Below are 27,291 nucleotides of genomic sequence, written 5' to 3'. Positions count from 1 at the left end.
CACATTTTGATAATTTCTGCAGTATTTCAAACTTTTTCATTATTATTATGTTACGGTGCTCTGTGATCAGTGATCTTTGATGTTATAGTACTATTGCAAAAAGATTATAACTAGCTGAAGGTTCAGATGATGGTTAGCATTTTTTAGTAATAAAGTATTTTTAAATTAAGGTATGTATATTTTTAGACATAATGCTGTTGCATACTTAATAGACTATGTATAGTGTAAACATAACTTTTATATGCACTGGGAAAGCAAAAAATTCGTGACTCGCTTTATTGAGGTTTTTTTTTATCAGAGTGGTCTGAAATTGAACTTGCAAAATATCCAAGGTATGCCTGTAGTTCATTCCTTTTTATTCCTGACTAGCATTCCATTACATGTATACACCCAACTTATTTATCCATTCTCTTGTTGGACATTTGGATTTTTCCAGTTTTTGGCTATTTTTAATAAAGCTGCTATGAACAGCTGGTGTAAATCTTGTTTTGGACAAACAGTTGCATTTCTCTTGGGTAAATACCTAGAAATGAAATTGATGGGTCATGGCATAGGTATATGTTTCACTTCATAAGAAACGGTCAGTTTTCCAAAGTGGTTGTACTATTTTACACTCCCACCAGCATTATATCAGAGATCTGATTGTTCTACATCCTTGCTAACATCTGGCGTTTTTTAATTTTAGCTATTCTGGTGGACTGTGAATTTAACTTACAATCTCTGGTGAATGATGATGGTAAGCACTTCTTCATGTGCTTAGTGGCCATTAAGATACTTTCTTTTGTGAAGTATCTATTCAAATCTCTGGCCCACTAAGAAAAAAATAGATTTGGAACTTCTCTAGTGGTCCAGCAGTTGGGACTCCACACTCCCATTGCAGGGGTCCCGGGTTCGATCCCTGGCCGGGAACTAGAGCCCGCATGCCACAACTAAAAGATCCCGCACGTGGCAATGAAGATCCCACATGCTGCAACTAAGACCCGGAGAGCCAAATACATAAATAAATAAATGTTTTTTAAAAAGAAAGAAAAAAATAGCTTTATTGAGATACAATTCACATATCATTCAATTCATCCATTTAAAGTGTACAATTCAGTGGTTTGGGAATATATTACATTATTAGTTTTTAAGTTGTGGTAAAATATACATATAACAAAATTTGCCATTTTAACTATCTTAAAGTATACAATTCAGTGTCACTAATTACACTCACAATGCTATACAACCATCACCACTATCTATTTCTAAAGCTTTTTCATCATCCCAGACAGAAACTCTGCGACGATCAAGCTGTAAGTTCCCATCCTCCCCGCTTCCCATCTCTGGTAACCTCTAATCCACTTTCTGTTTCTATGAATTTGCCTATTCTAGATATTTCATATTAGTAGAATCATATATTATTTGTCCTTTGTGTCTGGCGTATTTCACTTAGCATAATGTTTTCAAGGTTAATCCATGTTGTAACACATATCAGAACTTCATTCCTTTTCATAGCTGAATAATATTCATATATATATATATATATCACAATTTGTTTATTCATTCATAAATTGATGGACACTGGGTTGCTTCCACCGTTGGGTTATTGTGAATGATGCTGCAATGAACACTGGCGTACAAGTATCTATTTTAAATCCCCGCTTTCAACTCCTTTAGGCATATCCATAGGAGTGGAATTGTATGGTAATTCTATATTTAGCTTTTTGAGGGACTCCCAAACTTTCTTCCACGGTGGCTGAATTATTTTACATTCCCATCAACAATGTTCAAAGGTTCCAGTTTCACCACATACTTGTCAACATTTGTTATTTTCATTATTTTTCTTTTTTTATTGAAGTATAGTTGACATACAATATTATATTAGTTTCAGGCATACAACATAGTGATTTGAATTTATATACATTACAAATTGATCACCACAATAAGCCTAGTAACATTCTGTCACCATACAAGGTTATTACAATATTACTGACTATATTTCCTATGCTATGCATTACATTCCCGTGACTTATTTTTCTTATAACTGGAAGTTTGTATCTCTTAATCCCCTTCACCTATTTCACGCAACTTCCCACTCTCCTCCCATAATCATCATGATCACTGTCTTCGTCATCACTGCTATCCTAGTAGGTGTGCAGTGTTTGGCCTGTTTTTGTTTTTTTTTAATCAGGATGTCTTTTTTTTTTTGCGGTACGCAGGCCTCTCCCGTTGCGAAGCACAGGCTCCGGACGCGCAGGCTCAGCGGCCGTGGCTCACGGGCCCAGCCGCTCTGCGGCATGTGGGATCTTCCCGGACCGGGGCACGAACCCGTGTCCCCTGCATTGGTAGGCGGACTCTCAACCACTGCGCCACCAGGGAAGCCCAGGGTGTCTTTTTTTTATTATTAAGTTTTAGAAGCTTTTTTTAATATTATGGCTATTATGGATAAAACCCTGTTGCCAGACATGTTTTGCAAATATTTTCTCACAACTATGGTTAACATAATCACTTTCTTAATAGCTTTTGATGAGCAAAAGTTTTTTATTTTGATGAAGTTTATCAGTTTTTTTCTTTCATGGTTACTTATTTCTATGCCCTAAGATTTTACCTATTTTTAGGTTAAAGGATATTCTCCTTTGTTTTCTTCAAGAATCTTCTTAGCTTTTATTTTCAGGTCTATCTTCCATTTCTAATTTTTGTGTGTGATCTGCAGTAGATGTCAAGGTTCATTTTTTTTCCTTATAGACATATGGTCATTTCAGCAACATTTGTTGAAAAGACTTTCTTTTCCTTGATGGATTGCTTTGGTGCCTTTATTTTTTTTAAAAAAAATCAAATAACCATATAAGTATGAGCCTGTTTCTGGCCCTTTTCATTTCCATATATTTTCCTATTTTTAAAAAATTAATAACGCTTATTTTTTAGAGCAGTCTTGAGTGAAAAATTGAGGAAAAGTACGGAGGGTTCTCATATATCCATACTCCCATTTGTGGACTTAAGTTTTCAATTCATTTGGGTAAATACCAAGGAGCACGATTACTGGATCATATGTTAAGAATATGTTTACTTTCATAAGAAACTGCCAAACTGCCTTCCAAAGTGGCTGCAGCAATGAAAGAGAGTTCCTATTGCTCCACATCTTTGTCAGCATTTGTTGCCAGTGTTGTCAATGGGTTTTGGCCATTCTAATAGGTGTGTAGTGGTATCTCATTTTCATTTGCATGTCTCTAATGACATAATAATGTGGAGCACTTTTTCATATGCTTACTTGCCATCTGTATATCTTCTTTGGTGAGGTGCCTGTTCAAGTCTTCTGCTCATTTTTTAAAAACTGGATTGTTTTCTTATTGTTGAATTTTAAGAGATCTTTGTATATTTTGGATAACAGTCCTTTATCAGATATGTCTTTTGCAAATATTATCTCCCAGTCTGTGACTTGCCTTTTCATTCCCTTGAGATTGTCTTCCACAGAGCAGAACTTTTTAATTTTAATGAGGCCCAGTTTATCAATTATTTCTTTCATGGATCATGCCTTTGATGTTGTATCTAAAAAGTCATCTTTATACCCAAGGTCATCTATGTTTCCTCCTATATTAATTTCTAGGAGTTTTATAGTTTTGTGTTTTACATTTAGGTTTATGATCCATTTTCATTAATTTTTATGAAGGTGTAACATCTGTGTCTAGATTCTTTCATTTATTTATTTGCATGTGGATGTCCAGTTGTCCCAGTGCCATTTGTTGAAAAAACTATCTTTGCTCCATCATAATGCCTGTCCTCCTTTGTCAAAGATCACTCGACTATATTTATGTGGGCTCTCTATTCTTTCTGTCCTGGGCCCTGTTTCTGGGATCTCTATTCTGTTCCATCTATCTATTTGTCTGTTTTTTTACCAACACCACACTGTCCTGATTACTGTAGCTTTTTTTTTTTTTTTTTTTTTTGCAGTACGCGGGCCTCTCACTGTTGTGGCCTCTCCCATTGTGGAGCACAGGCTCCGGACGCGCAGGCTCAGCGGCCATGGCTCACAGGCCCAGCCACTCTGTGGCATGTGGGCTCTTCCCGGACTGAGGCACGAACCCGTGTCCCCTGCATCAGCAGGCGGACTCTGAACCACTGTGCCACCAGGGAAGCCAATACTGTAGCTTTATAAGTCTTGAAGTCACATAGTATCAGTCCTCTGACTTTGTTCTCCTTTAATATTGAATTGGCTACTCCGAGTCTTTTGCCTCTCCATGTAAACTTCAGAATCATTTTGTTGATATTCACAAAATAACTTGCTGGAATTTTTATTTGGATTGCACTGGATCTATAGATCAAGTTGGGAAGAACTGACACCTTGACAATATTTAATCTTCCTATCCATGACATGGAACATATCTCCATTTATTTAGTTCTTCTCTGATATATTTCATCAGAGCTTTATAGTTTTCCTCATATAGCTCTTATACATAGGTTTTGGGGTTTTCTGGGTTTTCTGGGTTTTTTTCTTTGCTTTATATCTAAGTATTTTGTTTTTTATGGTGCTAATGTAAATGGTAATGTGTTTTTAATTTAAAATTCCACTTGTTCATTGCTTGCATATAGAAAACCAATTGACTTTTGTATATTATCCTTGTATCCTGCAAGCTTGTTATAACTGCTTATCAGTTCATGTAAAATATTTAACCAGTTTGTGAATTTCTATAGAAAGTCTGCTGATATTATGATTGTGTTGACTCCACAGATCAATTTGGGGAGAATGGACATCTTAGCAATATTGCACTTTCCAGTCTATAAACATGATATATCTCTCCATTTACTGTTTAATTTCTCTTGGCAATGTTTTATAGCTTTCAGCAAAGATCTTTTACTTATAACATTAAATCTATCCCTACGTGTTTCATATTTTTTGATGCTATTATAAATGGAACTATTTTTAAATTTTATTTTACAGTTGTTAGCTGCTAGTATAAAAAAAATCTTGTGGGGGAATTCCCTGGTGGTCCAGTGGTTAGGACTTGGCATTTTCACTGCCAGGGCCTGGGTTCAATCCCTGGTCAGGGAACTAAGATCCCACAAGCCACATGGCGCAGCCAAAAACAAAAATCTTTTTGTATATTTACCATGTATCCTGCAACCTTGCTAAATGCACATATTTCTTCTAATATTTATTTTGTAGATTCCCTAGGATTTTGTACATTAAAAAAATTATATCATTTAAAAATAAAGACTGTTTTACTTCTGCCTTTCCAACTTCTATGCCTTGTACTTATTTTTCTTGCCTTGTTTACATTGGCTAGAACCTCTACTATGATTTTTAAATGATATTCTTAAAGATCTTGTGAGATAAGAAAATTCTTACTCAAAGTGAAAAATAAAAAAATGTACCACACTGGGGACTTCCCTGGTGGCACAATGGTTAAGAATCCACCTGCCAATGCAGGGGACATGGGTTCGAGCCTGGTCCAGGAAGATCCCACATGCTGTGGAGCAACTAAGCCCATGTGCCACAATTACTGAGCCTGCGGTCTAGAGCCCATGTGCCACAACTACTGAGCCCGTGTGCCTAGAGCCTGTGCTCTGCAACAAGAGAAGCCACCACAATGAGAAGCCCGTGCACCGCAATGAAGAGTAGCCCCTGCTCGCCGCAACTACAGAAAGCCCGCGCACAGCTATGAACACCCAACGCAGCCAAAAATAAAAAAATAAATTTATATTAAAAAAAAAGAACATCCATAGCGATATTCTTGTATCAGTAGAGTATTAGAAGAAAATGAGATTTAGGAAATCATTACATTAGACCTATCATTCCACAGCCAACTGTGCATCTTGAAACAAAATGGCATTATAACAGAAAAACTGAATCTCAATGATTTGTACATCATAGTGTCAAGCCTAAAAATACAATTTACACAGTATCTTAGTCCCTTTGGGCTGCTAGAACAAAATAAGACAGATTGAATTGCTTATAAAGAACAGAAATTTATTTCTCACCGTTCTGGAGTCTGGAAGTCCAAGATCATACTGCCAGCATGGTCTGGTTCTGGGCTCTTTTTTGGATTTCAAATTTCTAATTGTATTTTCATATGGCAGAAGAACCTGGAGAACTCTGTCAGTTCTTTTTTTATAAAGGCATTAATCCCATTTGTGAGGGCTCCACCCTCATGACTTAAGCACCTCCCAAAGGTCCCATCTCCTAATAGCATCACATTGGCCATTAGGATTTCAACATATGAATTTTGGGGGGACATAAACATTCAGACCATAGCACAGAGCTAATGGCTGAATTTATTTTAAACTTCATCTTAGAAGTTTTTCCCTAAAAACATGGAAAAACTTCAGAAAAAAGAAAGTACAGATAGTAAACACTTATAAAAAGTTTCAAAAATATATGAATTAAAACTATATACCTGTTAATTAACTAGTAAATTGGCTAAAATAGTTTAAGTAATTGAAATTCCTAATGCTAGCAAAGTACAGGAAGTTAATATCCTCATATACAAATGCTACTATTACATGATACAACTTTCTAAAAAGCAATTTCAAGAGCCATAAAAATATAGACTTTAATCAACTTAAATCTACTTCAGGAAATTAGTCCTAAATTTTTCAATTAAGTAAAAAGCTATATGCATTAAGATACTCATCCCAGAGACATTAACATTAATTAGCACTTATTGAGAACTATGCACTCAGAATAACCGCTATGCCACATGCATTATGTGTATTACCTTGTTTAATCCTCAAAACAGCTTTATGAGGTAGGTATTTTTCAAAAGATCAAATAACTTGCTCAAGGATACACAGTATGAGTTCTTAACCTCTACAATATGTTGCTATTCATAGTAATGGGAAAAAAGAAAGAACAAGCCTAAAAGCCTCAAAATATAAAATGGTTACTTAATTTATGATACATCTTCTTATGGACAACTTATCCATTAAAAATAATGACTAGAAGACTGTCATAACATGAAAAATGCTGACACGTTAAGTGAAAAAAAAGTAGTAGGACAAAATTGTGTATATATTGTGATTACAACTATATTAAAAATACACGGGGGAAAAGTTTGTGAGAAGTTTTTTCCTTTTCCCTATTTTCCCCTAATTTTCTAAAATGGGCTATATTGCTTCTATAACAAAAAGTACCATTTAAAAAGAATTTCTCTGATGATGGCAAAAGTTGAGATCCAGCTGTTTCTTGTTGTTTCCCAACAGACTCAGCAAACCAGTAATTATTTGGTTTTCTTGCCTTTAACCAGTGAATAAAGTAACAATAGTAATACCAAACATTTTAAAGAATGAGGCTAATTAAGCCAAAAGATGAAAAGTTCTTTGGTTGGCTCTGTGGCTTGATGTCATTAGTTAAATTGGCTAATTATTTCCACATCATAAAACAACCCCAGACGTGCTCTAGAGAAGGAAATAGAAAGCAGGACATTATAATGGAGAATCAGCAACCTTTCAGAAACACTGTGTCAAATCTTCATTCACTGCCTCAAAAAGCAGAGAGACTAGTGGCCATTGCTGCATATCCAGTTGGCTCCCTCAGCCAAGCAAGCCAATCAACAAAGGTGTGGTCACTCAAGTACCTAACAAAGGAATATGCACCTGAGCCTCATACTACCCCAAACAAAAAGATGTAGATTGGGGCTTTCCTGGTGGCGCAGTGGTTGAGAGTCCGCCTGCCGATGCAGGAGACATGGTTCATGCCCTGGTCTGGGAAGATCCCACGTGCCGCGCAGCGGCTGGGCCCGTGTGCCATGACCGCTGGGCCTGCGCGTCCGGAGCCTGTGCTCCGCAACAGGAGAGGCCACAACAGTGAGAGGCCCACGTACCGCAAAAAAAAAAAAAAAAAAAATAGATGTAGATTGAAAATGGAGTAAGAAAAACATGATAATTCTTCCAAGCCTACACTTACCTCTTCACACAACCTCAACAACTCAATCACCAAAAATGATACAGGCTACAGATTTCTTCAACTTGTGGTATGAGAGTGAAGTGAGAAGTTGTCAAAGAAAGAAAGAAATTAATATCTATTCATTCATTGAGCATAAATAAATAGTTGATCATCTGAAAAGTTAATACATAGTCAAACCTCTAGCAAAATAGAATACCGTATAGTAGGCCAAAATACTACGGAATAGTGGTTAAGACATAGCCTCTGGAGCCAGTCTGTCTGGGTTCATATAACCCACTCAATCACTTAATAGATTTGTGACTTTGAACAAGTTACTTCACCTTTTTGTGTTTAAAATGAAATGTTTCCTATTAGTGTTATCATTATCACCATCAAGAAAAAGAGAAGGTGCAAAAACAACATAAGAAACCCCAAAGAGATAAGAGTACAAATATTTTTAAATCATAAAGGAATACTATAGGACTTCCCTGGTGGTGCAGTGGTTATGAATCTGCCTGCCAATGCAAGGGACACAGGTTCGATCCCTGGTCCGGGAAGATCCCACATGCCACAGAGCAACTAAGCCCACATGCCACAACTACTGAGCCTGCACTCTAGAGCCTGCAAGCCACGACTACTGAGCCCACATGCCGCTACTACTGAAGCCCATGTGCTTTAGGGCCCGCGTGCCACAACTACTGAGCCGGCATGCTGCAACTACTGAAGCTTGCACGCCTAGAGCCCATGCTCTACAACGAGAAGCCACCGCAATGAGAAGTCCCCACGCCACATCGAAGAGTAGACCTCGCTCGCCGCAACTAGAGAAAGCCCACGTGCAGCAACAAAGACCCAACCAGCAGCCAAAAATAAAAAATAAAAATTTTTTAAACAATACTATAAATAACTTCACATCAATTAATCTGAAAACTAAGATGAAATGCCGAACACATAGCAGGTGCTCAATAAATATGTACTGGATGAATGAATTAAAAGGAATAAGGGATAATGTGTGTGTGTGTGTGTGTGCGCGTGCATGCATTTTTCTTTTTTAATATACATATACAGTTGAGCCTTGAACAACATGCATTTGAACTGCGCGGGTCCACTTATATGCTGATTTTTTTTCAATAACTATAGCACCTGCGTTTTCATTTTACAGATCTTTAATTAAGTGTGGGGAAAAGTTTCTGTCTGATTAGAGATCACAATACGTGGAATCAAAAGAACTAGGGTTTGAGTCCTGATTCTATCCAAACGGTTTCAACTTCCTGCCCTTGGGTGAGTCGTTCATCAATTCATTTGTTTTTGAGGCAGAGATAACAGTACGCAGATTTTGGGTGGGGTCGGCGGCCCAACCCCCCATGTTGTTCAAGGATCAACTGTATTTCCAAAATTGGCTCTAGGGGAAATAGAAAACTTAAGCCAAACATTATTAAAGAAAGCAAGTTGGTTATCAAAAATAATTCCTTCTTCACCTCCCACACCCCCAAAATACCAGGTTCAAATGATTTTTTTACAGGGTAGTTTTACCAAATTTTCAGAGAACAGATACAAAAAGTTCGAGAACAGAAATGGATAAACCTACTCAACTCATTTTACAAAGCTAGTATAATCTTGGTACCAAAATAAGACAAGGACAATATAAACCAATCTCACTAGGAATATAGATGCAAAAGTTAAATCCAGGATATGTAACAATTATATAATGAAAACAACCAGCAAGGGTGTTTTTTATCAGAAAGTCTATCACCATAACTCATCATATTAATAGATTAAAGACTTAAAAAAACACATCATAATCCCAAAAGATGTAGAAAAAGCACTTTTGAAAATACAATACTCATTTATAACAAACACTACTGGCAAATTAAGAAGAGAAATTCCTTAACCTGACAAGGAGCAAATATCAAAAAACTATAGTAAAATCATACTGTATGGTAGAAATTTTTATTTATTTATTCATTTATTTAATTTTTGGCTGCATTGGGTCTTCACTGCTGCACGCAGGCTTTCTCTAGTTGCAGTGAGCGGGGGCTACCCTTTGTTGCGGGGCACAGGCTTCTCATTGTGGTGGCTTCTCTTGTTGTAGAGCACAGGCTCTAGGCACGCGGGCTTCAGTAGTTGTGGCACACGGGCTTCAGTAGTTGTGGCTCGCGGGCTCTAGAGCGCAGGCTCAGTAGTTGTGGCACACGGGCTTAGTTGCTCCACGGCATGTGGGATCTTCCCGCACCAGGGCTCGAACCCGTGTCCCCTGCATTGGCAGGCGGATTCTTAACCACTGCGCCACCAGGGAAGCCCTGTATGGTAGAATTTTAAGTAATATCATTGAAGGAAGGCAAGACGCAGATGCCTAATATCACCTGTGCTCTTCTATCCAATACTAATACTGTTCTATCTAATGCAATATGACAAGGAAAAGAAGCCATAAAAGAAGTGAAAATGAAAAGAAAAAAACGGTAAGAATTTAGAAATGCTTTGATTGTCCTTATAGAAGATCCAACAGAACCTACAGATAAATTATCAAAATTTTAACAGTTCAAGTCAGTAATATTGAAAAAATGAATACCACTCACAATAGCAATAAAAACTATAAGACACTAGGAATAAATACAACAAAAGATGTCTAGGACTTATGAAAAGAAGTGTTAACATAAAGAAGTGTTAACATAAAACAAGATCTAAATAGGAATGACGTCAGCAAGATGGCAGAAGAGCAAGTCTCAGGCCCTCACTCTCCCTTGGAGATACCAAACTTAACAACAATATCAAATTGCCTTTTTGAGAACTCTAGAAACCAATTAAGAGGCATGCCAGGCAAGCACAGAAAGGAGTCATTCCAAAGCAGAATCCAGGCTAAAGGAGCACCTTCCATCATAGGCATCCTAGCCTGGCATCCTAGCCTCACAGCAGAAGAAAAGGAGCTATGACTGAAAAACACACTGGCTCTTAAAGCTTCTACTGGGAGGTGGTGCATATTACTTCCATTCGCATTTCACTGGCCCAAGCAAGTTACATGGCCCAGCCCATAGGGAGAGAAGAAAATATTTCAAACAAATAATAAAATCTAGCAAAATGGCCTCTGGAGTCAGGCAGGCTTCAGCTTTACTAGCCAGGTGCTCTTGCGAGAGTCCCTTATTCTCTAGAATCTATATACTGGAGATTATAGGGCCTACCTCCCAGTTGTGACAATTAAAATTAAATAACATATTTTTTTAAGAAAAAGAAGATCTAAATAAATGATAAAGTATATCAACTCACAGAAACACTTAATACTATAAAAATGCTAATTGCTACCAAATTAACCTACAAATTCAGAATAATAACAATCAAGATCACAATAAGATTTTTCATGGAACTTAACTAACTATAAAATTCATAGGCGGGACTTCCCTGGTGGCACAGTGGTTGGGAATCCACCTGCCAATGCAGGGGACACAGGTTCGAGCCCTGGTCCGGGAAGATCCCACATGCCGCAGAGCAACTAAGCCCGTGCGCCACAACTACTGAGCCTGCACTCTAGAGCCCGGGAGCCACAACTACTGAGCCCACGTGCCACAAATACTGAAGCCCATGCACCTAGAGCCTGTGCTCCACAACAAGAGAAGCCACCGCAATAAGAAGCCCGTGCACCACAAAGAAGAGTAGCTCCCACCCACCTCAACTAGAGAAAGCCCACGCACAGCAACGAAGACCCAAAGCAGCCAAAAATAAATTTAAAAAAAATTCATAAGTAAGATAATGGTTTTAAAAACCAAAGGCAATTCTGGAAAAAAATAAGGAGGGGGGATTTGCCCTATCATACAACAAGATTAATTCTAAAACTTTAGGAAATAAGACTCTATGATACCAGCCTAGGGACAGACATAAAGACTAGAGCACCCAGAAACAGATCCAAGCATATATAGAGCCCTAGTTTATGAAAGCATAATAACACAAATTATTGGGGAAAGGAAAAGATTTAAATTAGATTCCTAACTTGTATCATAAATAAACATAAACTCTAGATTAATTATAATTATAATAATAATTAAATATAATTTTAAAACTTTAGAACTATTAAAAGAACTATTTAAAAGAATATCATGACTTCAGTGTAAAAAAGAATGGTCTCAAATCAATGATTACAGCTTCCACTTTGAGAAACTAGAAACAGAAAAGCAAAAGAGATCCAAAACAAGCAGAAGAAAGGAAAGAATAAAAGATCAGAGTGAAAATCAATGAAACAGAATACAACAGAAAGAATATGGTTCTAGCGAGACTGATTAAAGAAAGAGAAAGTGAGAAAGTAAGAGAGAGAGACGAATATAAACCACCAACATCAGGAGTGAGAGAGGTGATATTGCTAGAGATTCTACAAGTGTTGGAAGGATAATAAGGGTATATTATGAACAATTTTATGTCAATAAATTTAACAACTTAGATGAAATGGACAAATTCCTTGAAAGGTACAAACTATTCACACTTACTCAAAAACAAAATAACCTGAATAGCTCTATAATCATCAAAGAAATTGAATTTGTAGTTAAAATATTTCCCACAGGGCTCCCCTGGTGGCGCAGTGGTTGAGAGTCCGCCTGCCGATGTAGGGGACACGGGTTCGTGCCCCGGTCCGGGAAGATCCCACATACCGCGGAGGAGCTAGGCCCGTGAGCCATGGCCGCTGAGCCTGCGTGTCCGGAGCCTGTGCTCCGCAACGGGAGAGGCGACAACGGTGAGAGGCCCACATACCGCAAAAAAATATATATATATATTTCCCACAAAGGAAAAATCAGGCCCGGATGGCTTCCTTTGATGAATTGTACCAAATATTTAAGGAAGAAATAATACCTTCCACAGAAATTCTTCTAGACAATTGAAGAACAGAGAATACATCCTAATTCATTTTATAAAGTCAGCATTACTCTGATACCAAAATAAAGTCATTAAAAGAAAAGAAAACTACAAATATCTCTTATGAACACAGATGGAAAAATTATTTTTTAAATGTCAGTAAATCAGGCTTCCCTGGTGGCACAGTGGTTAAGAATCTGCCTGCCAATGCAAGGGACACAGGTTCGAGCCCTGGTCCGGGAAGATTTCACATGCTGTGGAGCAACTAAGCCCGTGCGCCACAACTACTGAGCCTGCACTCTAGAGCCTGCGAGCCACAACTACTGAGCTTGTGAGCCACAACTGCTGAAGCCCACGTGCCTAGAGCCCGTGCTCCACAACAAGAGAAGCCACCACAATAAGAAGCCCACGCACTGCAATGAAGAGTTGCCCCCACTCGCCTCAACTAGAGAAAGCCTGTGCGCAGAAACAAAGACCTAACACAGCCAAAACTAAAAATAAACAAAATAAATAAATTTATTTTTAAAAAATTTTTTTAAATAAATAAATAAAATGTCAGCAAATCAAATCCAACAATACATAAAAAGGATACATAATGCATCAATGGCCAACTGGGATTTATCCCAGAAATGCAAAGTTGGTTTAACATTTGAAAATCAATGTAATTCACCATATTAACAGCCTAAAAAAGAAAAATCATATGATCTTCTCAATAAATGCATAAAATCATTCGATAAAATCCAACATCCATTCCTAATAAAAACTCTCAGCAAGCCAGGGCTAAAAGAGAACTTCCTCAAACCAATAAAGGGCATATTTAAATATTAAAGAAACAAAAGAAGACAAATTCATTTATTTTAACTTCTCTTGATCTTCAATCAATCTTGTCTTTATAAAATCTTTCCATGTGTTATGCAAATTTAGCAGCAAGAGACTATTTAGAATGTATCAAAAGCGTGAGGGTTAAGTGTGGACTCACAGGATAACCAATGACCTAAGTCCCCAAGCTCTTCCCTTACTTCTAAACTTAATATCGGAGACTGAGGTAAGTCTCAGTTTCCTCATCTCTGAAACAGAAATGGTGATAACTTATGTCTGACCTATCTCTCGAGAATGAGGTCATGTCTACAAAACGAGCTCCCAGGAGAAAAAGTGTTAGATAAGTAGTGAGATTTAGAGTTGTTGATCTTGTAAGATAGAAAATTATAATAGATTTTAAATTTTTGACTATGAGCATCTCAGATTTTAAAAACATATATTAAGTCAGACATCCAAGAGTTCATCATTGTGAGTTTTTCACTCAGTGTTGAGCAAGCCTGGACACATCAATCTCTCTAATGTATGAAAAGCACAACTCCTGACTTCCATTCCCAACAAATTAACAAAAGGGACAAAACTAAGTATTTTTCGTTTTAAATCTCCCTGATGCCATTTTGGAGGCAAAAGCTGAACTATCATAACTATGTAACCGTACATCAACAGCAAAACTGTCTTCCCCACTTTCAAGGGTTGGTATTCCTATCTAGTCTTTTGAAGAAAACAAAGTTGTAAATTTTCTTACTTGGGAAAAATACATGAACATTTTTTTAAATGATTGGCCAAACTGTATTTTAGTAAAGCATTAAATTATGTCAATAAACATGGGAATGAGGAGATATTTAAAATAAGATTAAAAAACAAGTAAAAATAGTATGACTAGGAGAGACAAAAAAACAGTGAAATAAATAAAGACCTATATATATATGGCTTTTTTCATATTCCTCCAACTCATCACTCTCTTCTACCCTTTCTTTTCCTTCTTTTCTTCACTAAAGTAAGGACATGTTAGGAAGTAGCTTCTAGATCTGGGCAAGAAGGACAAGCTAAAGCTATCCCGTTTCACCAAATAGATATTTATGATAGAATTAGTTCTACATAAATGGATAACAAATGAATATGTAAATGGATTTCTACATAAATGGATAACTATATGATGCAGAATAGTAGTAAATATGTTAATATAAAGGAATGAGAATTTTTAAACACGTAAGAATTTATCTATCTTAATGAGCATCATCCTTCAAAGTGCAGAAGATTACTCTAATTGACAGAGTACCTCAAGTCGGGTCTGAGGTGTTTTATTCTAATAAGCAATTGGGAGTCATTAAGGGAGGAATATAAAGCTGTGTTTAAATTAATAAATAATTTAATAAATAATAATTCTACACTATAAAAGCAAAATTAACCAAAAATTCAATTACATTAGATAATGGAGAAAAGAAAAGGAGAAGCCTCCCCTTCCCCTCAAAAAAAGCCAAAACTTTTAAGCCTGGAGAATTATGAAAATGTTAGCATCACTGAAAGGAATGGAGATTACACAGCAAGTTAGTTTAAGAAAATGAACCCTATTTGAGACATGTTACACATGATATTCCAGAGGAACCCTCAAATGGAATAGTCCAATTGACAATCAAAGCTAGAAACACATTAGAGATAGAGACAAAAAAATGTCTCATCAACATAGAAATAATAGTTAAAGCCTTAAAAGCAGAAGATATCTGAAGTAAACGTAGAATAATGATGCAGAATAATAAAAGGAAGAAAGGCATATTGGTGACTGAACTTTAGAGAATATCCTCTGTGTTACCAAAGAAGCACTATGGTACTTATCACACTGTATTTTATTTTCAGAGGTACCTCTCACTATAACTTTCTTGTGGCAAGGTAGAGGTTCAATAAAGGTTTACTGGACAAAAGTTCAAACAGTTAGGTACCACAGACAAAAGAAAACTTAAAAAGAACATAAACTATTAGAGAGGTAGAAAAACAGGGAGATTATCTTGGTCATCATTTATTAATCCAGCATAAATAAAACACCCAGAAATATGAGCCTGTTTGTATAGGAACTGATCTGAAGTGGTCCAGATCCAGAGAAAAAGTACCTTGATACAACTCTGATAGAATAGATTGAAGAGTAAAGAAAACTGAAGATGGATGGCTCTACAACAGTACAGTTCCCCTAAAGAGAGGGCAGACCTCTTTTTAGGCACTGAGAGAAATCAACTGAGCAATGAAGAGGATGACATAGCTAACAAACTGAATTCAGAGGCATATGAATTTTGTACAGATACATAATTCTTTAGCACTGGGAAATCTGACGGTTAATGAATCAGCCACCAGAGACTTCCTGATGAAGTTAATTACATAGTGTAAAGATCTGTGAATAGACCGATTCAAAGCAGTTTGCTAATAAGGTTATAGGAATGCTAAATAAGTAACAAGAGTAATAAAGGCATAATTAATGGTACATAAGTCAGGAAGCTAAGGAATTCAAATCTTAGTCTTGGACAGCTTCCTTTGTGAGCTTCACTGAGTCATTTTTGTTACTAATTAGTAAGAATGAATAGCATTATTAAGTGGAAGTTAATATCATGAGCCCTAACAGCTAGAGAGAAGACAGGCTAAAGTCGGTTACTAAATGTGATTGACTATGAGCAAATGACTCAATTTTTATTGTGTATTTGATGTACACTACTTCCTCTTTGTACAAAAAGTTAGCCACCTCCACTTCATCACAAAGATATGAAAACAGACTAAATAAATATGCACAAAATTGCTTTGAGCTTTTAAAATAACAAATTAAAACTAAGTCAACATGACACAAACTGTCTAAAGTTTGTATTAGCATAATAAATAGGTGGTTATTCCATAAACTATACTCAATACCTTCTCCCTATTATTAACAATGATAATAAAACCATTTCTTTGTACTTACATGGCTTTTCACTTTTTTCAAAGCACTTTCACAAATATTAGACAAAGAAGCAGCACTATGTATGATCTAACCACCCATTGTGCAGTTTAGGTTTAAGTTGCAGGAAATATTCCTATCTCCTCCCTAGAGTTAATAACATATTCCCTTTTATTTTTATGAATTTTCATTTCTTTCAAAGCACCTTCACACATTTAACTGGAGCAATGGCATTAAGAATGCCTTTCCACTCTTTGCATCATCTCAGTGGCATAATCCAAAAAGGAAGAGAACTAAAGATTGATAAATAGACTAGATGATTTTGAGGCAGTCAACTCATGATTCTTAAAGTTGAATTCAGATTTTCTAAAAGTCTTAGAATTGCAGCAAACTCTCCAGGACAGTAAGCTGATTCTCTCTTTCTTCTAGGCATAGGCTTTGGGAGGCAGTATAATCAGATGATTAAGATATCTTAAATATGGCACTAAGGGGAGAAATCAAATCTATCATATTCACCACTGTAACCCCTCTGTGTCAAGCACAAAGCTCAGCACACAGTAAATGCTCAATAAATCATCATTTTGATTATTACTACAGGGAGAACATTCTACCCAAGCTCCCACAGTACATCTGTTATGCAGCTAAGAACAAAAATCTCAATTTTTTGTTTTATTACTTTTCCTCCACAATTACTGCTTTTAAATGTGTGCACACCAAGCAGAATCTAAACAAATTAGGACCACAGAGCAAAAAGCTGAGGTTTATTAGGAATCCAGTGTACAGACAGCTGGAAGGTAGATTCAGAGGGCCAAGACAATTTCAAAGGCTAAAGGGAATACACCTGATGACCCTTAAATTAACAAGCAAGCACTTTTAAATCCCCATGCTTAAACTAAAAATTACTTCAAATAAGAAGTTTCAAAAGGTAGAACTGTTTCCTACATGTTTATGTCTTTAGTCTTTCATATTGTGAGTTGCAAAAAAATAGTTTCTCTTTTCTTTGATAAGACCAAGATAAAGGAAGGTACTTTGGTTTATGCAGTAATTGAGTTGCTGGAAATCTGGGTATAAATTAAAATTTTAAATTGATTGTATTTTAAAAAGCATTAAGAAACCCCGCTATTTGAAAAAGTCCAACGGTAATACATTTCACAAACATTTACTTTATAACATTATACCCTTCTAATGTAGCTTTTTGATTGTTTCTATATTTAATATATAGCATATTTTCTTAAAGCAGTGACAAACATAAGTCAAAAAAATCCCACCACAGTTAATTAACTGTACTCCAATATAAAATAAAAAGTTAAAAAAAACACACCACAATCTATTTATATTCCAGGTTTAGTTGGGGAAAGTTTCTTTTAAAAAAATTGTTTTGTAAAATTTGTAAATTAACCACTCATTAGGAAAAGACAGACCCATTAGATAATATTTACAAGCCACACAACCATAAAAGATAAAAATGAAAGCACAATGGTTCTCAAATCATTTTGGTCTCCTTAAAATAATGTATGTGTGTCCTTTGGTTTTAGATTATTCTCAAATCAAAGGAAAGAAGAACTTCTAAAACTAAGGTCACTGAAAACTCCTAAACCGTAAACCTTGGCATGTGGAAAACAGTATTAATACCAGCCCAAATCTTTTATAGTAAAAGCATTCTCCATATATTATTTCTTTGAGGTAGATGTGAACAAATACTTTACTAAAAATTGTATTTTACATCTGGGAAAATTCTGCCTGAGGTTGTATACAGAGTATTCAGAGAAGCTACAGTGACCTAGGTATCTTGTCTTAGGTCTATACAATTTTTCTGTATCTGTACAATTTTATAGATCATCTTTCAGCAGGATTTTCAGATAAATTACAGGATAAACTGCTGCATGGAACATGCAAATATACTAAAAAAGTATTCATTGTTTATCTGAAATTCAAAGTTAAGTGAGTGTCCAGTATTTTTATTTGCTAAATCTGACAACTCTATCTTTCAGTATATGTTAAATTTGTTTCAGAAAATACCAAATTTATTGACAGGAAGAGATTTAATCTTGTGGAAGTTGGGTAATTCTTTACCTTTTAGGATCTTCTTGAGGACCAAACCGCCAAAAATGCTTCCTGCAGAAGCAACTGTAAGAAACAGAATACAAAGAAGTATCATAAATAAAGCAATTCAATGGATTTCATCTAAAGAATCATATGGGAGCCTAAAATCACTGTTTATAGATACAGAACATTAAAAGATGGTCACTACTAATGAATTCAGTAAAAATGGAGGCACCAAAGAAGTATTATGAGGCTACAACTGTTCAGGGGCAGAATAACTTCTTAGAGATGAGAACCAAATAGCAACTCTTTTTACCTATATTAAACACCAGGGCTGCCTCTTTGGATATTACTATTCCTGATAGAAAAGGATCATAGGAAGACCACAGACTCTTGCTAGTAACCAGAGTATATCATGCCAATAACTCATATTCCAGTATGAGATTCAATTAAAATTTTTGGCCTTTCTTTTAACCAATTTACTCTTTAGTAAATTTACTCTTTACTAGACTATCAGGTAAGAATTATCTGTACCTAGAGTTCTAAATCTGAACATTCCGGCACTTAGAGCAATAATTCTTCAGGGAAAGACGGTAAGGGAGGAAGCAGGTACCTAAGAGGGGGGAAAAGATCAGAATCCCCTGGAGGCTTTTTTCCCAAATAGAACATGCCTTCCCCCAGAGTGATGCGACCCCACAGTTAAGAATCTAAGAATCACTGCCACAAGAACCAATGGAAATGTGTCTATCCCTCAAGAAATATGTATTCTTCAGGCAGGGAAAAAAGGTTAAGAACCACTGATCTAGGGTGAGAGGCAATACCATTCTCTAAATGTGTGCTGTCCAATACAGTGGCTACTAGCTACATGAGGCTATTTAAATCTAACTAAATTAAATCAAATGAGAAACTGTTCCTCAGTCACACTAGCCACATTTCAAGTGTTCAATAGCCGAGCGTGGCTAATGGCTACGGTACTGAACAGCATAAAGAACATTTCCATCATCACAAAAAGTTCTATCAGATAGCATCGTTCTAGATCTCCAGATTTTGAATGATTCTGGATAAATGATACATATTTCAAAAGGCTTGAGCCCAGGTAGCATAGAATATTTAACAAAAACAATCTTTTTTTTTTTTTAAACTTAGTGTTCCTCATACTGATACACTGATTCTGGGTGATTGTGATTGGGACACGGATGGAAGGTGGTAGCAGGCCGACACCAGTGATTAGCAAGGAGCTAGAGTATCAACAAGAAACAAGCCACAAACTGTATGTCTCACAGTGTGTCCATGATGTTTCTCAACTGCATATATCACACTGTTCCCTCTAACAACCTTTCTTAGTTTTAACAAGTATCATATCAACAATTGTTGAAAATGGGTCACTTTGGGTGAACATGTGCAGGGAGAGCAATCATTCTGCCTGCTCCACACCCAACCCCAAATTTTCAGCTATGCTTCTAAACTTTCCGTATTAAATAAAGTGCTACCCTTCAAATGCAAAGATGACAGAACACATATTTTTAAAGCCACAGCATTCCCCCAAATTCTCTTTACAGAAGATGATTTTTTAAAAAGCTACGAGGTCAAATATGTTTGGGAAATGCTATATGCTACAGCCCATTTTTAAAGATTCACAGCCCGTGCTTGCATATTAAAGGTTCTGAGAAGATCTAAAGTAACAAAACTCATTTGATTTTAACCAGCATTCCTCAAGTTTAGATGACTGCATAACTCCTTTCTCATAATTTATATAAACATCCTGTAGCACACATTTTGGGAAACACTGCAGTAATAATACTTGTTAAAGCCTTCAACAATTACTGATAGGAAAAACTACTGGGTTGGCAAAAAATTTCCTTCAGTTTTTAAGTAAAAATAAAACATTTTTCATTTTTACCAAGAACTTTATTGAACAACGTATTCACAGTTTTGTTCCACTACCTTCTGCCACTTTTCAGGCAACTTCATAATTCCATCTTCCCAAAACTTTTTATCTTTTTGAGCAAAGAACTGGGCCAGGTGCCTTTCACAGTCTTCAAGGGAATTGAAATTTCCATTAAAAGAATTCCGTAAAGACCGAAATAAATGGAAATCTGAACGTGCAATGTCTGGTGAATACAATGGATGAATCAGAACTTCCCAGCCAAGTTTTCACCTGGTCATCAAAGAAACATGCGGTCTTGCGTTATCCTGATGGAAGATTATGCATTTTCTGTTGACTAATTCCGGACGCTTTTCAGAGTGCTGCTTTCAGTTGGTCTAACTGGGAGCAGTACTTGTTGGAATTAATCGTTTGGTTTTCTGGAAGGAGCTTGTAATAGAGGACTCCCTTCCAATCCCACCATATACACAACATCACCTTCTTTGTATGAAGACCAGCCTTTGGTGTTGTTGATGGTGGTTCATTTCGCTTGCCCCACGATCTCTTCCATTCCACCTTATTGTACAGTACCCACTTTTCATCTCCTGTCACAATTTGTTTTAAAAATGGAACGTAACATTCGTTACGTTTAAGTAGAGAATCACATGCGGAAATACAGTCAAGAAGGTTTTTTTCGCTTAACTTATGTGGAACCCAAACATCAATGCAATTAACATAACCAAGCTGGTGCAAATGATTTCTGTTTTAATTTTATTTATTTTTGGCTGCGTTGGGTCTTCGTTGCTGTGTGCGGGCTTGTTGCAGTGGTTTCTCTTGTTGCAGAGCATAGGCTCTTTGCACGCGGGCTTCAGCAGTTGCGGCACATGGGCCCTAGAGTGCGTGGGCTCAGTAGTTGCGGCTCGTGGGCTCTAGAATGCAGATTCAGTAGTTGTGTGTGGCACACAAGCTTAGTTGCTCAGTGGCATGTGGGATCTTCCCGGACCAGGGATCAAATCCATGTCCCCTGCATTGGCAGGCGGATTCTTAACCACTGCACCACCAGGGAAGTCCTGCAAATGACTTTCAACACTTGATTTGGATATTTTGAGTATGTCAGCTATCTCCCGTGTAGTATAATGTTGATTGTTCTCAATTAATGTCTCGATTTGATCCCTATCAACTTCAACAGGTCTACCCAACCGTGGAGCATCGTCCAGTGAGAAATCTCCAGCACGAAACTTTGCAAACAACTTTTGACACATTCAATCAGTCACAGCACCTTCTCTATACACTGCACAATTTTTTTTTTGCATTTCAGTTGTGTTTTTACCTTTCTTGAAATAATAAAGCATAATATGCTGAAAATGTTGCTTTTTTCTTTCATCTTCAATATTAAAATGGCTACTAAATGCACGCTGATATGACAGCTGTCACAATACAATCTAACAAAATTGTTTTTTTTTTTTTTTTTTTTTTTTTCCTTTACGCGGGCCTCTCACTGTTGTGGCCTCTCCCACTGCGGAGCACAGGCTCCGGACGCGCAGGCTCACAGGCCCAGCCGCTCCGCGGCATGTGGGATCTTCCCAGACTGGGGCACGAACCCACGTCCCCTGCGTCGGCAGGCGGACTCTCAACCACTGCGCCACCAGGGAAGCCCACAAAATTGTTTTGAATGAAGTTAAAGACAACTAAACACTACTAGAGCCATCTTACAGAAAAAACCTTTTGGCCAACCTAATATATAGTCATCCCTCAGCTTCTCACAGATGGACCATTCCAGCAACAAAATTTTCTGGTTTGTTGTGAGCTGCATTTTGTGCCTCTAAAAGAGATTTTGAAGAACTAAGGCCCAGTACTTGTGAATATGACCTTACGTGGAAATAGGGTCTTCATAAATGTCATCAAGATGAAGTCATACTGGGTTAGAGTGGCCCTAAATCCAATTGGTGCCCTTATAAGAAGGCCATGTGAAGACACAAACACAAGGGAGGACATTACATGTAGACAGAGACAGAGATTGGAGCAATACATCCACAGGTCAAGAAACACCAAGGGCTTGCTGGCAACTACCAGAAGCTAGGAGAGAGAAAAGGAATAGATTTCTCCCTCAGAGCCTCCAGAAGGAACCAACCCTGCTGAGATCTTGATTGTGGGTTTCTGGCCTTCATAACTGTGATAGAATAAATTTACTTTGTTTTAAGCCACCCAGTTTGTGATACTTTGTTACAGCAGCCGCAGGTTTAGTTCCCAGCCCTAGCCCAATGACACCAATCCACACTTTCAGGTAAAGATGACAGATTGAACATACACATCTACTTTTACTCCCTCCTGAAATCTCAATAAAATGGAAAAGGAGTATTTTTTAAAGGAATAAACCCACAAAGCTAGAGAACAAGAGAGAAAGATGATTATAATAAAATTATAGAAACAGAAAAGCAGAAGGACTAGTGGGAAAGGATTTCGGACTCAAGACCTGAAAAATTGAATTATAAGCCAAAAAAGGGAAAGGTGAAGAAACAACACCAATTATACAACAAAATCCCCAAAGACTCAAAAATGGCAGTATTAGGAACCTCTGGAAGTAGTAGTGGGAGCCAAAATAAGGAGAGTCAGCTGAAAAAATGAATTTAAGAAGGAGTCAGATCTTTAGATTCCCTTCTCCACTCAGCCTTCTAAGAACTGGCCCTCCCTAACCTTGGTGAGGGGGTGGGGAGAGGTTATTCTTTGAAAAGATAGAAGCATGGGTCTCTGGGCTGGGAACTAAAGTTGTACTAAAAACAAACGGATTGAGTGAACACAAACATTGAAAGCTAAGATACAACCACCCCCACTCCCCCCAACCCAATCCCTCAATCCTAGAATGCTGGCAATCTGGCTTTTTATCTACCTGGTGAAAGACTCTGAACATATGCATAGAAAAATCTAGAAGAATATATACTGAATGTTAATAATTATCTCAAGGGGTGAGATTACTGAAGAGTCTCATTTTCCATAATATATGTTTCTGTAATGTTATAATGTTTCATGACAAGCACGTATCGCCTTTCCTCCTGTCAAAAAAATAATAAAAATAATAAAGAGACAATAAGCAGAAGAGAAAGGCCCCTTATACTAGACGGGCTGAAGAGGTCCATTAGGCTCAAAATGTCTATGGAATTCAGTTTCTTGCCAAAAGCTATTGTGGCTCAAGTCCCTTTCTTTGAGTGAAATCAACCCTGCCACCTTGAGCACAGTTTACTGGATCAGAATCAATGCACAAGCTAAGAGAACCATATGCAGACCAATATCACCCTAGCCAGGTAACTAACCACCTCTCTCACGAATGGTGGGAACTCTGTCCAATCAGAGTGGAGTTCATGTGGAGTAACAGCAAACCAAACTATCATACCCCTCTTGAGGATGTTCACTGCTAGGTAAACAAAGAGAAGACAGGTCATTCCAGTTCAGGTGAGAAAATGTCTTGTAGAGCCTAAAGTACTATCCAGTCTCAACTGGGACTCAGGGTGACTCCCCTAAGGCTGATGGGACAATTTCATTCCAAAGTATTCCTCAATAAACCTACACACACACACACACACACACACACACACACACACACACACACACACACAGCCAAAAAACAGACAAAAAAGTTATCACTTCACAAGTTCAAGAAAATTGTGTCAGGGCCACTCAATGCAACAGCTTTCCAAGAGTACAGGCAAAAATGATGAAAGAGTAAGAGCCAAATGGAAGAGATATATATTTTCAAATTAACTGCAAGTTAGGATTATCAAAGTACGCACCACTCATCATTTAATTTTTTTTTTTTGGCTCTTTTCCAACTACCAAAGGCTGGACATGAACGAAAGAGGATACAAAATTCAATGTAATATAATTTAGCTATGAAAAAGGAGGTTAAAACCAAGAGCAAGAGTTAGATTGTTTCTGAGCAATCTAAACTTAAACCAGTAAAATAAATAATCCTTTGATAAGTCATCCTACTCACCTTTCCTGTATGACAGATTTGTAAATCTATCACCAGATACTTATTTCATAATCACTTAAGTTTAATTATGGAACAACTCTGGAGTAATAACATAATAAAAGATTATGACTAATTGAAATTTTTAAATAAACTATAACATCATGACAAAACAAAGACAGAAATCAATATTTTTTCTTCCTCCACTTACTAGTTGTTACACAATGAAGAGTATTTGCCTGGTGCTTAGAATTTAATGCTTCTATGGAAATCACTAGCTCTCCTTCTAGCAATGCTCCCTTTGATATTCTTGCTGTTTCACACCTCCAGTGAATAATTAAATATTTCAGTATCTGAAAAGGGCACAATTCAAAGAAAACACAACCTTCTTTAAAAAATCATGGTAATAATAAACTTGTATGACACAGTTAAATTAATAATTCTCATTTCCAAAAACTAATATTCTTGCTTGCAAAATGTCAGATTTACAATTGTTAAGAACGAAGCATTGTGTCTAAACAGAAGAAACAGCTAGGTGAGTGACATAAAAAAGGAGACAGCGAAATTCAACACAATGTCCAAGACAGGAAATGGAGACAAAAAATTGTTTTATTCAAAGGATAAGTTCATCTGGAAATAATAATTTGAAAAAATTAAGTGGGAGTTTGTTTTTCCTGTTTTATTTTTTTCTTCTCCCTAAATAAAAGCCAACATGAAGATTATGAATAAGAATGGCATCTGCTTGTGAATCACCTTTACCTTTCATTAAATCAACACTTCTGAGGGTCAGAATACTAGTTGAGAGCATTGGCTCCAGAAGCAGATGCCTGGGTTTGAATCCCTGATGAGCCAAACACTAGCATGTGACCTTGCACAAATTACTTAACTTCTCTGTACCTCAGCTTCCTCATTTATAAAAATGAGGACAAATCTACCACATACAGCAGCTGCTGAACGTAAACAAAACAATATGTGCAAAATGTTTAACACAGTGCCTGGTATATAGTAAATGCTTAATAAATATTAGCTATTATTTCTAACAAATTCATCTGCACACGATATTTTAAGTTTAACAGGTCTCCACGATATCTTGGTAAAACATTCAATCTTGATGAGACCATTTTAAGATAAAATATATTGTATTTAATTTCCATTACTATTTATGAAAGTAGACTCTCACTTCCACACTGAGGTACCATAGCGAAAATTACTACACGCCCCCCCCCTTTCTTTTTAAAGGCAGGGAGATCCCAGCACGAGAACTTGGGAACTAAGATCCCAATCTGTACCAGTTTGTAAGAAAGGTTTCCAGGCATTTCTACAGTCTAACACTTTCCTTCACACATCCTCTGACTTACTGTGCTCCCTCTGTTCAGATTTTCCCGCAGTTTCTTTATCCATAATGAGAGAGCAGTTGGGAAGAGAACATCAGCCTGTGAGTCAGAAGCTCTGGGTTCTATGCTAGGTTCTGTCATCGGTAAAATCTAAACCTCCAACTCTCTCTGATAACAAAGAAGGCAGGAAGCCTGGGAGAACTCGAGGTGCCTTCAGGTGAACCCCTTGTGGCCTCTGGTCCTATTTCACCTGCCTAGTAGTTACGTACTAGTAGTTAATCTGTCTAATACGAGGCCAGTAGTTAAGAATTCAATCACGTAAGGCTGTAGAAACGCTGTCATGAATGAACAAAGGTGGCAAGTCGGGGCCAGTGTTCAGTCCCACCCCCAGAGCATCTCTGGCGCGTGCTGTGGTCCGAGCTGGGTGAGTGAGGCCTCCGAACCTCAGCCTCTCATCAGGCAGCTGCTCTGGGACCTGACCCAGGAATCCCCTCCACACCTCGGTTGACCCGCGGGCCGGATACGGCTTTCCCTCGCTCCCACTTGGCACCGGACGGCCCCGACTTCCCCCCAGGCCGCCCACCCCTGCTTTCTGCTCGCCCTCCCCGGCACGGGCGGGTCCTCCTGGGCTGGCATCCGCGCTTGAACCTGGGCGTCCGCTGAGGTTTGGCAAACACTTGAGCTGCCTGAGCCTCGGTTTTCTCAGCTGTCAGGTGGGGTCGACACCAGCGCTCAGAGGACGGCCATGCCACCCACTGACCAAATTCTCCTCACTGAGCACCCCGCGGGCTTTACTGCCCAGATGCTCCCACGCCCCACTTCTCCTCTGCTCCTCACAACCCCGCGAGGGACACGGTGACTTTCACCGAATCCTGTCATTCCCGAACCTTCCTTCTCCCCCTCAGGCAAAGCCAGACCCCTCTGCCCAAACTTCGCGGCCTCCTCACAAGGCCCGTCTCCTCAGAGTGTCCTCCTCCGCTTTCACTCCCTTCCCGGCATCACCTCGCAGACAGCCACGGCCGTCCCCTCCATTCCGCGCGGCGAGCAGTAGCGACGCCCAATCGCTGGGCGCCCGCCAGGGATTCGACCTCCGCCCGCGCCCACGCCCACGCCCACGCCCGGCCGCGCGACGCCGTCCCTTCCCGCCCGCGCGCGCGAGCGAGCCCCGCCCACCGGTTCGCCGCGCCTGCGCACTCAGCGCCGCTCCGCCCCGCCCTTCTCCCCTGCGGCGAGCAGCGAGGACCTGCTAGGAGTGGTGCGGAGGGTTCCCGCGGTAGCGGAGGTCCGTGGGCCGGCGGCTGGGCAGGCTGCGGGGTTGGGGAGAGCCCGCGGGTGGTAACCGAGGCTGCAAGCGAGCAAGAATGAGGACAGGCCACCACTCCTCCCTTCCTCCCGAAAGAACGTTTCCACGGTCCCAGCGCGAGGTGCAGCCCTCAGCTCTTTGCCTCCGCCGGGAGAAGGGCTGCCGGTGCCGGAAGCGAGATCCCCAAACCGGTGCTTGACCTCCAAACAGTCTCACCTCTAGGGGGGACTGCCCCAAGTGCCCCAGGCCAACCTCTGGTTTCCCACCCTTGGCAAGTTAAAAAAGAGTTAAATTTGAATTTCAGATTTTAAAAAATAATAATTAAAAGAAAACAATTTTTTAGTCATATGTGTATCCCATGCAAT

At 38.3% G+C, this 27,291-nt stretch overlaps 1 protein-coding gene across 1 annotated transcript in view; it reads right to left on the bottom strand.

The window, feature by feature from the left end:
* TOP6BL (TOP6B like initiator of meiotic double strand breaks) overlaps window positions 1–26,655 on the bottom strand; it is a gene marked incomplete at both ends in the record, with an annotated part of 91,112 nt that extends 64,457 nt beyond the window's left edge. Inside the window, 3 exons of the mRNA XM_082844886.1 lie at window positions 18,492–18,545; window positions 24,501–24,642; window positions 26,626–26,655. Of these exons, the coding sequence (XP_082701012.1) occupies window positions 18,492–18,545; window positions 24,501–24,642; window positions 26,626–26,655 (226 nt within the window). The remainder of the gene's footprint in view (window positions 1–18,491; window positions 18,546–24,500; window positions 24,643–26,625) is intronic.
* Window positions 26,656–27,291: the final 636 nt, after the last annotated feature.

Source organism: Leucopleurus acutus, assembly GCF_964270905.1.
Source record: "Leucopleurus acutus genome assembly, chromosome: 8".
Lineage (NCBI taxonomy): Eukaryota > Metazoa > Chordata > Mammalia > Artiodactyla > Delphinidae > Leucopleurus > Leucopleurus acutus.
This window is presented reverse-complemented; position numbering and strand designations above follow the sequence as displayed.